Consider the following 14,367-nt stretch of genomic DNA (forward strand, 5'->3'; position numbering starts at 1 on the left):
TATTCCCGTGAAATCAGACTGATCAGCAGTAAGATTTATGTATTATCACTCTGCAATCAGTTGAGCATTACAGAAGCAATATCCATTGCTATGAATTTGCAAGTCATTATGTGCAGTGGCAATCTCTGAAGATTCACAGTCATTTAGACCAATCCAGGCATCTCTCCAAGAACGTGGTCCTAAAATCAAATACAATTTTAAAAGGTCTGTGAAGTACAAAAAGACAATTAGCTGTATTGTATTACTCTGAATCAGCAGTGCACAGTCTAAGTTTCTGAAGATGCTATACTATCTGAAGTCAAAAGGTGTGCACATTTTGGCTTTTCAGTTTTAGCTTTAACAGGAAGTCACACGTGATCATGCTCAGAATCCTGTGATCTCCCCACAATGAACACTGGCCTGTCCACAGACTGTACATGGCCCAGTTTCTGTCCTTAACTGCTGAGTTCTCTTGTTAAAATGAATCCTTGAGGAAGGGCACCCACGCCACAAAGCAGTCACATTGCAGAACTACATAGACAAAAGGACCTCTAAAAACTCTGACTACCGGAGGTCCAAATTCATAACCAAGTAAGGCTTACCAAACACAAGCAATTAATAATCTAAAGTTCTCAACAGAAGTGGATCACTGAACACTTCTTCCAAATGTGGTGTCTGAGCCAGGAGTCATCACAATGACTTAGCAAGTGGCAAGCAGATATCACACTCTGGGTTGTTTTCATCATACTCATCTTAATCTTAGAATATCTTAAAGATAAAATAAGTAAGTTGACTGCAAATTAGTTAAAGGCATCCTTATTTGAAGTATCTTTAGCAGACAGAAAACCTAAAGAGGGTCCACAAGCAATCTACAATGATGTAGCAAATAACAAGAAGCCAGCCTAAGACACAGTTCAACATAAAAGATGACTTTATCCTGGGATAGACAGATGGGACAGTATTTATGAACAAATCTGCTGCCCAGAGCTACACTCTTTCCAAGAAGTCATGAAATTTATCAAACAATGTATGTGAACTTTAAAATAAATGAGAACTTATTTACTGCTTGCCAGTCTCCATTCCAAACAGACAGAGGTGAAGCCATGGCAACCTGTGCCTGTTACTACAGAGACTGACATGACTGCTGTCAATCACTGAAAAGACTGGGGAAAAGAGTGAAGGATCAAAGTTGTAAATACTCCTCAGAGAGCCACAGGAGGGGATGCTAACACGTTAGACATGAACTAGAGTTTTTAAAGTGGAAGAAAACAGAATAGAAAGGTGTTTTTTCAAAATAATTGTAAAACTGGAGATCAAGAATTAAAGTTCTGAATGAGCCACAATAACCATAACATTTAGCCTGGTATTTACAGTAAAAGTCATCTTTCTTAAGAAATGTTATTTAATTAATTAGTACTATTAACAATTTATTTAACATCAGGTATGTTACAGGCACTTCTCCAGAGGACGTCAGTTAACCAAGCTGTTGATTACCAGTCTTAGGCCAATGAACTATTACACAAGAGAATACCTGGGGATCTATAAATTCAAGAGATGGTCTGGTAGGTTCATCAAACTTGAATACTGGAAGAAACATCTACCTAGAGAAGTCATTCTTCACCCATGTCTTGTACTAACACTCCTCAAAAATATACAGGTCTAGTGAGGAGGGAAATGGACACACAGCAGGTTCTTTCTCCTAGTGAGTCAAAGTCCCTGACACACACCCTGGTCTTAAGCTTCTCTGAAAGCAGAACAATGGACATTTTGCATTAAGACTGACTTCTGAAGCTCTAAGAACAGAGGGTGGTTCGTATTTCAAAGTCAGTGAATGTACATGGAACTCAGGTTAAAAGGAGTCTCCTAAGTAATTCTGGAGAATGGGACATTACAGCATTACTACTGTAGGAAATTACAGGGAATATTGCAGGTATTCAAGGAGACCCCAACATTTCCAGACTTATTTCATGGATGCAGTTCCAGCACACAGCTGGGAGATTCCAAGCTGTATTCACGAGATGCATGTCTCACTACTATGAAATCCACAGAAACAATTTAAAGTAACTATACCTCAGATATTAAATTCAGAGCAATCAGAAGCCCAAGCACACAGTAGAAGAAAATGGTCTTGCATTTTAACAGAGTTTGGCTTTTTTTGCAGACAAGACAAAATTTTCCAGATGGATGGATGGCAAAAAAGCAAGTGTAAAAGTGCTTGAGGAAAAAGATGGCAAACAGGGCCAAGAAACTGTTCCGGTTGTTTTCTTTCAAAAAATAAAATCAAGCAGAAGACATCATGGGTATGACCATAATATACTATGAGGTTTCTCAATGCAACTCAAGGAAAACACCTTAACAGTACCTTTCACTGGCTTATTCTGCTCAGGCAGTAAACCAACAGGCCTGCTTTGGAGCCTTTCAAAAGTTTATTCTGAGCACATTTTAGAGTTCCTACAGTGTAATATAATTGAAATTCCTAAATCATATTTATTACAGCTCCTCTGCTCGCCACCTTTCCTATGATACAAAGAAACACGCAGCGACACCACTTGTTCCTGTTAGCATTCTATAACCAATATTCAAACATATACCTTCAAACACTGCCTTAATGACCCCGGCAGACATGCCAAGAGCAAGAGTGACCAAGACTACTGACTGAGAAGCATTTAACTCCTGAAGACCTCACCAGGTATCTTAAGAGAAAGTAAAGAAAGGTGAAGTAGAAAGAAAAAAAAGAAAAAAAAGGCATTCACTGAAGCAGAGATAATCTCAACTGAAGATATTAACACAGAGCAAGACAAAACCACTGAAAAGAGGTGATAAATTTGAAAACCCCCAGACTTCAGCAAGAACCATACTTCATTGCACTAATTTCTTCTTTCAAACATACAACATTCCACATACGTACTAAGGAATAGACATCGTCCTGTCAAAATTCAACTACAACTTTCTGTTAACATGACAAATGAGGGTTAGGCTTACCTTATCAGCACACATTGCTACTTTAATATCTTGTTTTGTAATTTCATAATGTCTTATATTCCGCACGTAATTCCCAACCAATTTTAAGATGTCTGCAGAAATGTATTCTAATACTGCTACTATGTAAACAGACACTTGATGGTCAATTTTGTAGCCTAGAACTTCCTGAAAGGGGGGGAAAAAAAAAAGCATTCCACTGTTACTCATTTGATGAAACAGACACCATAGGTTACAATTAAAACCAGTTAGTTTAACACCCTACTCATTAAAGATACACCACACATCCACAGCCTATTTTAAGAATAGAAACACAGTAGTCTGTAGGTCTAGAGAAGAAACAGTGCCATTGCAGATGCTGCTCTATTAATTGTGGAAGTGTCAACAGCCAACTAACTGTCCCAAAAACTTCATTTAAACATTTAGGGCTATTTCTACAAGTTTCTTGAGTGTTTTCTTAGTCACGTGAAATGAAACACGAACAATCAAACTTATAGCAAACAAGTTCTTGGCTTTGTCCGAAAGAGAATTAACTGATTTTTAACTGAAAAATAAATATTTTCCATTAACATCACTTAAAACTACGTTACAAACACAGATATTCTTAATCCTTTTTGTCTACATTTCAGGCAGCATACAGACATTACACGAAACAAAGGTGTCAACTTCTAATTGCATCCTAAAAGCAAGATTACATCACTGCTTACCTTTAACAAGGGATGGATTTTTTCTACTGGAAGAGATAACGGATTTCTTCGTTTCCTCTTCTCAATAGCAGACTGGGCATCAGCTATTGCCCACTTATCAATAGGATGGGGAAAACTTTTTTGAACACGATCCTTAAAAAAAACCAACATGACTAAAAGGTAAATGCACTGAGTGAGCTCAGCAGTATTACTACATTATCAAATCACTTTCCATTACTTAAAGGAATGGTTGCTAATGTTTGCATTTCAACTGTAAAAGCTTACACAACGCACGTAAATTTTATCGTTTTGGAAGAGGCTTCTCACTACATTCGTAGGGCTGTATCAGAATATCATTATCAGAGGATTATCTAGTGCTCAAAATTTAAGAAATGCCAGAATTAAGCTGCCACTGAAGGCACAGTTTGCTCCCCTTGTGCACATTTCTGTTTTGCCTTTACTGATCAGCACATGGTCCATCCTGTATACATGCAAACTGCTCTGATGGTGACAATGAGCATAACAGGAAAACGAAATATACAACATCACCCACATATTCTAAAACAGTTTCAGTCTACAGGTGGACCATATATGCCCCAGCTTATTCACCCCTTCCATCAGTCAGTGCCTGAGGACACCTACATTCTCCCATGCATTGAACAACTCTCCTGCTGGAACTCACACACAGGTCTCTGGAGGTTCAAAAGCTTCACTGTTTTTGGTAGCCCTGGTATTCAGATGCCAGAAATTTATTTTCTCAGATAACGTCACATTTTATTTTTTCAGACCACAGTTCCCACTGACTGTTTCAGTTGCAAGTGCTCACTTACGTAAACATGGCTCCTGTTTGAGCAACCATGAAATGAGGAAGATGAAGTTAATGACCACTCACAAAGAGCTGGTACAGGACAAAGTACACAAACAAGAACTTTCTGACAAAAAATGTGACAGAATACAATTCTATAAAGGTGACACCCAACTTTCCAAAGTGCAGGGTTTTCTTTTTCTCCCCTCATAACACTTTGGAAAAAGGAAAGCAGAGGTCCTACCAAAAAAAAAAAAAAAGTCTCATATGTGAATACCAATTCATGCCCCTAACGTAGTCCAGTCTGCTGACTGAACAATGAAGGTGTTCCAGGGGAAAAAATGAATATGTTTGACCATATAATTAAAGACAGCATCACTGTGCATAAACACAAATGGGGTAAATGGTGGTTGCTTGATCATCTCTAATTCTTGCATTTCTCCTATCTTTACAGCAGTAAGACTGATAATAAAACACTTTGTGTCAAGTTTTTTGTTAGCGTTGTTTAAAACAGCATTAAACAATCTTCCACAGACCTCTTGTCTCTTTTGCTGCCAGACCAGAATGATATAGCAAAACAGGTCGGCCACAAAAGGGGACACTGGAACACCATTAGAGGTGTCAGTGTTCAAAAGAGAAGAGGAAGGACAAAATTCATGACTCTTGAGCTCTAAGACAGTTATACTTTTAAGGGTTTTTTTGCCATTAGTCCATTTTCTTCAGAATGTGAGGAAGTCACTTGGCACAGGCCCTGGAAGCAATTACTGGAAACCAACAGGCACACAGCACACAGAGCTGTAGCCTGGCACCAAAGTCTTCGAATCATGGTTAAGCACAAAGAGCTACCAAGACATCCTGGTCTTAGAAGCTTAAGTGATTTGTTCCTCAGACAGAAAAACTCTTCTCAGATCAAGCTCTCCTCTTAAACATCAAGTTGCTCTTCTGAGCAACAGAGGCTGTAGATCTTTGAAAAGGCAAGAAGCGTTTCCTTTGAAGAGGAAAGAAGCGTTCTTAAACTCATTCTGAAAAAGTAACTGAACTATTTTTGTTCAAATTTCTGGGGCAGCAGGGGGTATATCAGCCCAAATTGCCATGCTGAGAAAGCAGCATAGAGCCTCACGCTAAGCAGTTGTAGTTTGCATAGAGTATCAGTGGGGAAAAAAGGTCTTTTGAAAGGAATCAATCAGCTTGATATACAAAATTTACACTCATCATCTATTAAACAGTAATACAGCTCAGAGATAGTTTTACTGTGCATTGAACAACAAATTCAATTAATAGGAAAATCAGCTATTAGGGAACTCAGCAGGCTTTATGCAGAAGGTTCTGCTACATAAAGATGCATAATTACTGCTTTCCTTTTTGCATTGTGAAATGATTAATATAGTACCTTTCACGTAACAGTTCAAATTATTACAGATTTGTAATAAGTGTTCTCTATACCTCTACATCCAGAAAACTTCTTGGTTGAGCTTGACACAACATATTTAACAACTGAAGAATTAACTCCTCCACATACTGCAACGCATCTTCAGTAGAGGAAAGTTTAGGATGGACTTGCACCTGAACCTATAGGAAATAGAAGAATTCAAGCTTTGAGTTTTGCTCTTCCCCAAACCACATGCTTTACTTGCAAAAAAAGATGACAAAACCCAAGCCAAACAGCTCAGAAAAATCCAACCCAAAACACAGCTCTACTAAGACCCACCAGACAAACACAAGTGAAACATTCTTCTGCCTCCGACAGAAATATAAATCTCAAATGTTGTATGTACTCAAATCACTGTAAGAGATGTTTAATGTCAAGAAAACAGCTAACTAATAACTGTGCTTACCAATGCAATTAGGAAAACTTTTAAAGCCCTTCCATATATTTTCTCTCTCCACTAGCTCTTAAACAGCTGTTTTTACAAATCATTTTAGAGGTGGTGTTTCTCTCTTTAGAAGTCATTGTTCATCACACAAATTAACTTCTGAAACAAGCCTCCAGTATACTTTTCCTTTGCACTTCTGTAGTTCACAAAATAGCACAGTTTTAACCAGCTTAAATTTCAGGTACACAAGGCTCAGTGTTTCAGAGCTCAAACAGACAGGCAGTTTAATCTCGATCCTACACCAATGACAAATATTATGCCAGAGCAAGCTGACTGCTAACTTTCGCAATGCATCTTTCAAACCCCAATTTCATCATTTTACTGTTCCACTGCACACAACTCAAAATGCCTCCAGTTCTCTCAATCGCTAACCGAAGAGCCTAACCACTCTGAACCAGAACCCAACAATCTGTCTCGTCCAAATGTTAAACCCATGTCTGTATTCAAATAATGGTGCCATAATGATTTAATTTCACACCTGAGTTTTAATTCCTGTTTGCAGTTGTAGCAAGAACTAAATTTTCTGAAGTTCAAACACACAACAGCCTCAAATAGAAATCCACCTGCCTGCTAAGGCACTCATTAGTCTGAGAACTTCATGTCTGGGCATAGTCCTGGTGCTCACTTAACTGCTGTTGAGATTCAAAATACGCTAGATCACGTGTTTGGCTTCTTGCAGATTGCACACTCTTATTCAGCAGGTCTTAAAAAACATCTCCAGAAGTTACTGCTTTTTTAACTTAAAAGCACTCTGGCAAAAATAGAACAGAAGAACTTCTCTCCATTTGACTAGCTAACACAACTATTTTGATTATGCCAACAGTTTCACTTTTCCTAAGAACTTCACCATGTGCAGCTACGCAGTGTTTGTGGAGGTACATGAATAACAGCATGCTGAGCAGTCCCAAACATTATTTACAATTCAAACACTGACATCTGAAATGCTGTACCAGCTTGGAACATCTTAACACCAGAAATTACAGACTTGCAAAAGCAATCTCTTAAAAAGCAGAGCTGATCTGAGCCGTCTGGAAGATGCTGCCTTTAATGTTTTTTTTTTCCTAAACCAGAACTGAACAAATTTGTATTAGTCTCCCTACATTATACTCTAGCACTTTGGATTTCAAGAAGTGTTAAATTACCAAGTCAATCACCAGTAAAAACACAGAGCATGATAAACTGGAGTGATGAAGAGCAGGTCTATTTTCTCCTTTGCTTAGAAAATCGATCACACATTTAAATAGCCTCATCACAACTCTTTCAGTCTGTAACACAGAGTCTATAGGAATAAGAACAAACAAACAAAAATACCACATCAGGCCATAACCTGAAACGTTATGCACAGTCAGCCAAAACAGAGTCACCCATAACCTACTCCTAGTTTGGGAAATAAAAATTTCAAATATTTTCCCTAAGCATTTATGTTTGGGGGCAGTTACATGACTCTTCTCAAAGGCCACTGTCTTCTGGCACTATCAAGCCCTACTTTAATAAAACATCCAACTCAGCAGAAGAAAATATTACAAGTTGCCATTGGCTTGCCAGCAAAGCTTATCTATGGTAGGTAGATAGTAAATAAACTTCTCTGCTACGTGACATTTAGTATCACTTAGGGTTCAAAGTCATACAAGTGCACAAAGAAATCAACTAGACTAACAAGGAAAATTACAGGATAGTTTGGTGCACAATTATCACAGAAACATGTAATTTCAGTATCTGCACTACTGTAGTACCCAAAGGCTCAGACTGAGAATGAAACAGAATGTTATTTGAGGGTACTCAGTGTAAGCCCCAAGAAGTCCATTATCTAAGACATGATGCAAGACCGGGTAAGATGCAAGATTTAGTAAGAGAAGACAAGAAATGGGAACATCTGTTAGCATACACCATCACGTGACTAGTTTCAAAAAAAAAAAAAGAAGATCAAATTACCAGGGGCTTTCCATCTTTCTCATAAAGTCATCTCAGATTTTAAATTAAAAACCCTGGGCCACCCTGCCTTATCGCCCTTGAAAAGGGGGAGCATGGCTTGAATCCCACCAGATCCTTCAGTCCTATGTTAGGAATACACATGATAAAAACAGACTAACAACTTCTGAAGTGTGATGTTTGGATCAGATTCTTATCTAAACATTTAACCTCTCCCTTAAATAATGACAGAACCCATCCCTTCCCTCCTACACACACCCCAAAATGTCTATCTTATGATAATGGAAATTACTAAAAAAAACCCCACTTTAGGAACTCTTAAAAACAGCTTCAATTCTTCAGAATACCCTAACAACTTTTAATGGGCAAATACAATCTACACCAGGTACAAATCCCTGCCACCATGGCTGTTTTCACGCAACTCATGTGCTCACTTTTTTAAATGCTAACCTTCTCAATCTTTCCTAATTCTCAAAAAAGAGATGACCAGGATTCTCTTTATTTAAAGTTAAGCAGAGCCAGAATTTCTTGAACAGCTTTTCGGAATCTGTTCAAGAACATAAGCAGAGAAGAACAGTTTAATGAAAATCCTTAAGGAAAATCCTATTATATGACCACTTGGCTTTTTTTGTCCTCTTCCTCTAAAATCAATGAAAGCAAAGAATTTCTATCAGGAATGGTAACAGCTTAAACATTAGGCAACCATAGATCAAAACTGGCAGAAAGAGTCAATGAAACCAGTGAAAAAGAAGTGTGTGCTTAATGAATAATACAAAGATAAATATAGTTGATCTTACTTTATAACCCTCAGCAACTTATTTTATATAAAGCTTTCTCAAACCATTCCTTACAAACTCTACACAATAAATTCGAATATAAACATTTCCACAAGCCTCATGGGAAGCAGTAGGAACCTAGACCAAACTCTAAGTAAAGTATTGCAGATCAAACAGCTTCAGGTTACACAGAGGCTTGGCCTCCCACAGGTCCACACAACTCCAAGGCAGGGATGACCCAAATCCCAGTCTAGACTGACACTCAGCAGCTCACTCTGCATTAGAAAGAGGTGGTTGATAACAGATAAAGGTAGACACAGTGAATTTAACAATCCAATTGATACTAAACCACACATCCTTAGCATCCTTTGCAGTTACCTCTTCCTCAGTGGTCATGAGAAAAAGCCTAACTTAGGTTGCTTGTAAACTGAAAAATTTCAATTCAGGATGAAAAAGAATCTCCAAAGACTTCTTAAAGCAACTTCACATGTTATACAAACACCAGCTTAATGCTCCTAAATCATCATTACCAATCAACACAATCAGGTTCAGGGTTCTCAGCTGTTGTGCTAAATACAGAACACACCAGACAAATCCTATGTGTGAAAGGCTGCCGAGAGAACAATACCGAACTGACTCCCATCAGGAGCAGCAGAAGCTCCAGCACCTTCAGGAAAGGGCATGACAAAAAAAAATAATTCTAAAGCTGTGTAACAAACTGAAATAAAAATGAAGCATCTACCGTTGGCTAAAGATAATTTTTTCATAACTGGGCAAGACTATCCATCTACTGGCAAGAAATCACAGTACTGAATCAAGAAACAACTCCTGCTAAAGAACAACTGTGTTTCACTGGTGAGCACAGGTACTGCCACACTGCCAGTCTGCCCTGGTGGCAGCTGAAGTGCTTGTAGAAAAAGTGTCTAAAAGGAAAAAAGCATCGTATTTACCACATCATATTGACAATAAAATAGAAGAAGCTGTAATGAGATGACAAGCCAAGCCATCTTCCAAAGCATTATCAGAGAGGATAAAACGTTACTGATTTTAAGTATTTTTCTAAACTGTTCAATTAATGGGTTATTAGTAGAAATGACTTGGCAAGAGGAAGTTATTCTAGTGAGGAGGGAAGAATTTTTTTTCAATTCAGTACCTTCAAAAGTCTTCACTAATGCTGCAACTTTTATTTTTACTCGACATATCTTGTGTTTATTTTCCCTCAACGACTAAAATACTACTGACAAGCAACTGCTTATCACTAAAACACTTCAGGACGCAGTATTTTATGTACCCTTTGACTGGGTGAGTGTTCTTATAGCACAAGCACTCCTTAAAAAGGTTTTTTCTTCTATTCTTATACATCTCTTCTGATATTTGGTAACCCTGAGTATGTTTTGTTATCCTGATCAACTAAAAATCCAGTAAATTAAATCGAATACAAACATCTTGGATGCACACTTCAGCAACAACTCACTGAGGATGCAAGACTCAGATTTTTGCTAACATTTCTGCTGATATCTCAGAAAGGCAGCAGTATCACACTGCACCACTGAACATGTGAAAAAAAAAAAACCACACAGTAAAGATTTGAACTGTAGGAAGTTCTGAACTTTATCCTCCGTAGCCATCACAAGAACAGAGGACCCAAAGAGATCAGAAATCATGAATGCTCTATATCTTCCAAGAAGCAATGCTTAGAATAAGAAGTGTCATCCTGAGTGGCAAGTGACAACTGGTTTGGCATCAATTTGAAGAGCTAGATAATTACATGTCAGGTAGAAATATCTTTGTCAGCAAGAGCTTCCTGAGAACTCTGTAGCCACTGAAGCAGCTTTTCTCATGTCTTTTGCTCCATGAAAGGCACAGACAACTGACTAGATGATACATGGAGTACCTGGGAGAACGCTGTCTGGAACAGTTCCCTTGACTGAGGAAGCACATCCCCTTCAGTTGTCAAGCCACATCAGTCCAACCATTTTGACCACAACAAATTCCAACAGGACCCCTTGTTAATTGCTCAACTGATTCAAAACAACTTGAGGTACGTAAACAGCAGAACATCCGTACAGTGAGAGCGATCTTTTGTTTTACTCCATCATCACATTGTTTATGGTATCAGCAAAGATGACACACTTTCTACTGCAAAAATCAATGTACGAGGGAAGAAGCGCATCAGACACGTGCAGAGAAATTCTGAGTAAAGTTCTACAAACAAGATGAAGCCATGAGGAACAGTGTTTAAGAAAAACTATCCAAAAGGTCATGACAGAATGAAGTGTATAAATTCACTAGCAAAGGAACACCAGTGCTGGAAGAGGCATCACTTTGCAGGTGTCTATTTTCCAAGGCGTATTAAAAGCTATGTATCTCCATCTCCAGGCACTTGAGAGCTTCGGTGTTTCACATATCTTGAATCCTTCATCTTCAGCCCCAGCATCTGACCTTCTGTCCATCTTTGCAACTACAATTTCAGACACCTGCTGTTATTTTTTCTTCCTTTTCTTGTACCTCATCATCATGTTTACTGTCTTTTGCCAGCAAGCAAAGATCTCTACAACACTCCTCCTTTGCAGCTTCAAAATAACAGTGACCAGGCAGAGAAGCATCTCAGTTGACATCATTTTCTTCCTAATTGAGTGAACTGGAGTCTATCTTGACAGCATCTGAAGAAGAATCAGAAGAAAAGGAATTACATTACGATCTCAATGGTACAAGAGCTGCTTTTTGCAAATGCAGCTGCTCAATGCAAAGACAGCTCTATTGTTAAGGTTCATGTCTAATGAAACACAAGGCATGGTCTCCTAAGAATTGTTTGATGTAAGAAAAGATTTATTCTTACTACATATTCTTGGGTTTGTTCCTTGATAAAAAATAGAATCAAAATAACTAACTGGGAAAAAGAAAGCTATTTGCAATGATTCAACAAGACCTATTTTTTTAAGAAAGTGATCCCAAGGCTGTAGTTTGAGCTCTGCGTTAGGAGCCAGCTCACAGTTACAAAAAGGGCAATGGCATTTTAATGATTCAGTCCATGTGTGGCAGCTTTCCCCAAGAACTGCAAACACTCAATCCTGGTATATATAGTTTTACAACATTAACTTAAATGCCATTCTCCTCATTGGAGCTATTAATTCAATGTAGGTCTTCCCAAACTATCAAGTCTAATTTCCAGCTATGCAGGAAATCATCACAATCCTGCCTGTACATCAACCTGGTTTCAGCTGGAGTTCAGAAAGCAGCTTGCTGTCACTCCCTGAGAATGAGTGTCAGCATCTAGTCAGCTAAGGGGAGAAGCAAAAGAAAGGTTCTTCTCTGGTAACAAATGGATGTACGTGAGCTCCAGATAACCTGACTACTACTGGGACAGCAGGCTCTGGCAATTCAGCACTCAAAGTCACAAGGCACCAGTTTCCCTCCAGGACAGTTGTGCCCTTTGACCTCACTGGCATACACTGCTACCCTCTCTACTTTACTAGTCCCACACACTGACCTGCAGGCAGAGCTCAGGTCTTTGGTGAACAACACAAGGGGTCAGTGACTGCAACACTGCAGTGCTGCACCTGTCCCATGAACGACCAGAGACAACTGTCAAAGCAAGTGCACTGTGATGTTCATGGCTTTACCTGCCACCTGTGACAGGTTCATTACTTTATGGGGCCTTTATCAGTGCAAAACACCCTAGCTAAAACTATTTGTACCTATATAAGTTAGGAAAACACATAATTTGGTTTCTGCATTAATGAAGAAGCCATCAAGATAATAATCTAACTTTTTTCATTTCCCATTTAGTTTTTCTGTAACTCAAGTATTTGTCTCTTCAATAAGGTTGGTGATAATGTGGACAGATTCTTTATTTCTACCTTCACAGAAACAGCAGTAGTAAGCAGCAGAAGACTGTTTTTGGACCACGGGGCTCAACAGCCCAAGAGAAGATAAGAAACAGGTGGTGATCTCATGAAGAGCTGAGGCCAAAAGAGCTAACACCCGCCAGACAGTTACAAGTTTCAGTGTGAAGCTTTCAGAACTATCTTTGACTGACTGCCTGATTCCTGCCACCCCTCTACCCACAATAAGAAACAGAGCAGAGGACAACAAAACTAAGACAACTATACCTTGTAGGGTAGGTCTGTCGTCCTTGGTATCTTGTCATCGTTGGCCTTCTCCATTGACCTCAGATTCCAGAATTTCTTTTCCCAATGCAGAATTTATCAAACTCCTTCAAAGAAGCATCTTTAATGCAGGGTGACTTCACGAGTGACTTGTCCATTAGAAAGAAATCCACACTCTTCAGATGTCACAAGTAATTCCAAAGCCCTGATGCCTGCTCGCTTCGAATGCTCACATTGTGTCCTCCAGTAGTGAGCACTGAGCCTCATTCCAAATTTGACGAACATCTGCAACACCACGGAATGAACAATCCTCCAAAAGGAAGAGCTCTCTCTGGTTGAGACCTCGGGTAGCTCCACTTTCCAAGTAGCCTTCAGCTGAATGGCTGTCCAAGTGCTTACAAGCACCACAGGCAGTAGTGAGCTGCATGGTTACTGCAGAAGTTTCAAGGGAGCAACTATCCATCAGGGATAAGGCATTAATAGTACATGCTACAGATGAGACAAGTAAAAAGGACTTCCAAGAACTGGACAAAAACTACACAGTGCTGGAGACCTCAAAGAGCACGCCCAGAAAAGAGAGGCAATACATTGCAAGAGGAAATTAGGAAGAAATACTGAATGTGTATGACTGCAACACTTGAGACTTCTCAACCAGCCCAAGGAGCAAATCTTTTACGCAAAAGTTGCAGTTAATCACTGTAACTAGACAGACTCAGAAAGCATTGCTGTGCACAACTGAGCCATGTCAGGTTCTGCAATCTAAAGCCAGTTCAAGCAACAGTGTCAGAAAACTTTTGTTTCTTAACTCTTCTACTTTCTGGACTCAGGCTGCAAAAGTGGAAGAGGAGCCCTGACCATTTTTTCCTTTCTTCCCAATAAATTCTTTCCACACTACAGGCAAAAGCTTCACCATCCTGAGGGAGCAAGACTTGCTAGTTTGTCCTAATGAAGCCTTCTCAGCAAAAAGGTATTTAAACTAAGAGAAGCCTAACTAAAAGCCATTAGACACGAACACTAATTAACTAAAATTCTCTCCGGAGTAGCTCATAACAACACCCCCCCCACTCCAGCCGTGTCACTAAGGGAGACCAGCACAAACCCGCAGCAGCACTACTCGCTTCCCTCTGGGCGCAGGGGGGCCCGGACTCGGGTGTCCCTCGGCCAGTTTTTATCTACACGGCCCCGTCTGTCAGAGCATCGCCCCAGCGCGGCCGCCGGGCCCCTCGGCGG

General features: G+C 39.4%; 1 protein-coding gene across 4 annotated transcripts in view; it reads right to left on the minus strand.

The window, feature by feature from the left end:
• SOS1 (SOS Ras/Rac guanine nucleotide exchange factor 1) overlaps window positions 1-14,196 on the minus strand; it is a 48,145-nt gene extending 33,949 nt beyond the window's left edge. Inside the window, exons 1-5 of one of the 4 annotated variants that reach the window (XM_027696979.1) lie at window positions 13,141-14,196; window positions 11,412-11,691; window positions 5,893-6,018; window positions 3,666-3,797; window positions 2,962-3,126 (exon numbers count right to left, since the gene is read on the minus strand). In XM_027696979.1, the coding sequence (XP_027552780.1) occupies window positions 2,962-3,126; window positions 3,666-3,797; window positions 5,893-6,018; window positions 11,412-11,465 (477 nt within the window). In that variant the 5' untranslated portion in view covers window positions 11,466-11,691; window positions 13,141-14,196. Of the gene's footprint in view, window positions 1-2,961; window positions 3,127-3,665; window positions 3,798-5,892; window positions 6,019-10,606; window positions 10,783-10,922; window positions 11,692-13,140 lie in introns of those variants that run through there. The other 3 variants (XM_027696981.1, XM_027696980.1, XM_027696982.1) reach the window with 3 other exon arrangements.
• Between the last annotated feature and the right edge of the window lie 171 nt (window positions 14,197-14,367).

Source organism: Neopelma chrysocephalum, unplaced genomic scaffold, assembly GCF_003984885.1.
Source record: "Neopelma chrysocephalum unplaced genomic scaffold, ASM398488v2 Primary Assembly neopelma1_117, whole genome shotgun sequence".
Taxonomy (NCBI): domain Eukaryota; kingdom Metazoa; phylum Chordata; class Aves; order Passeriformes; family Pipridae; genus Neopelma; species Neopelma chrysocephalum.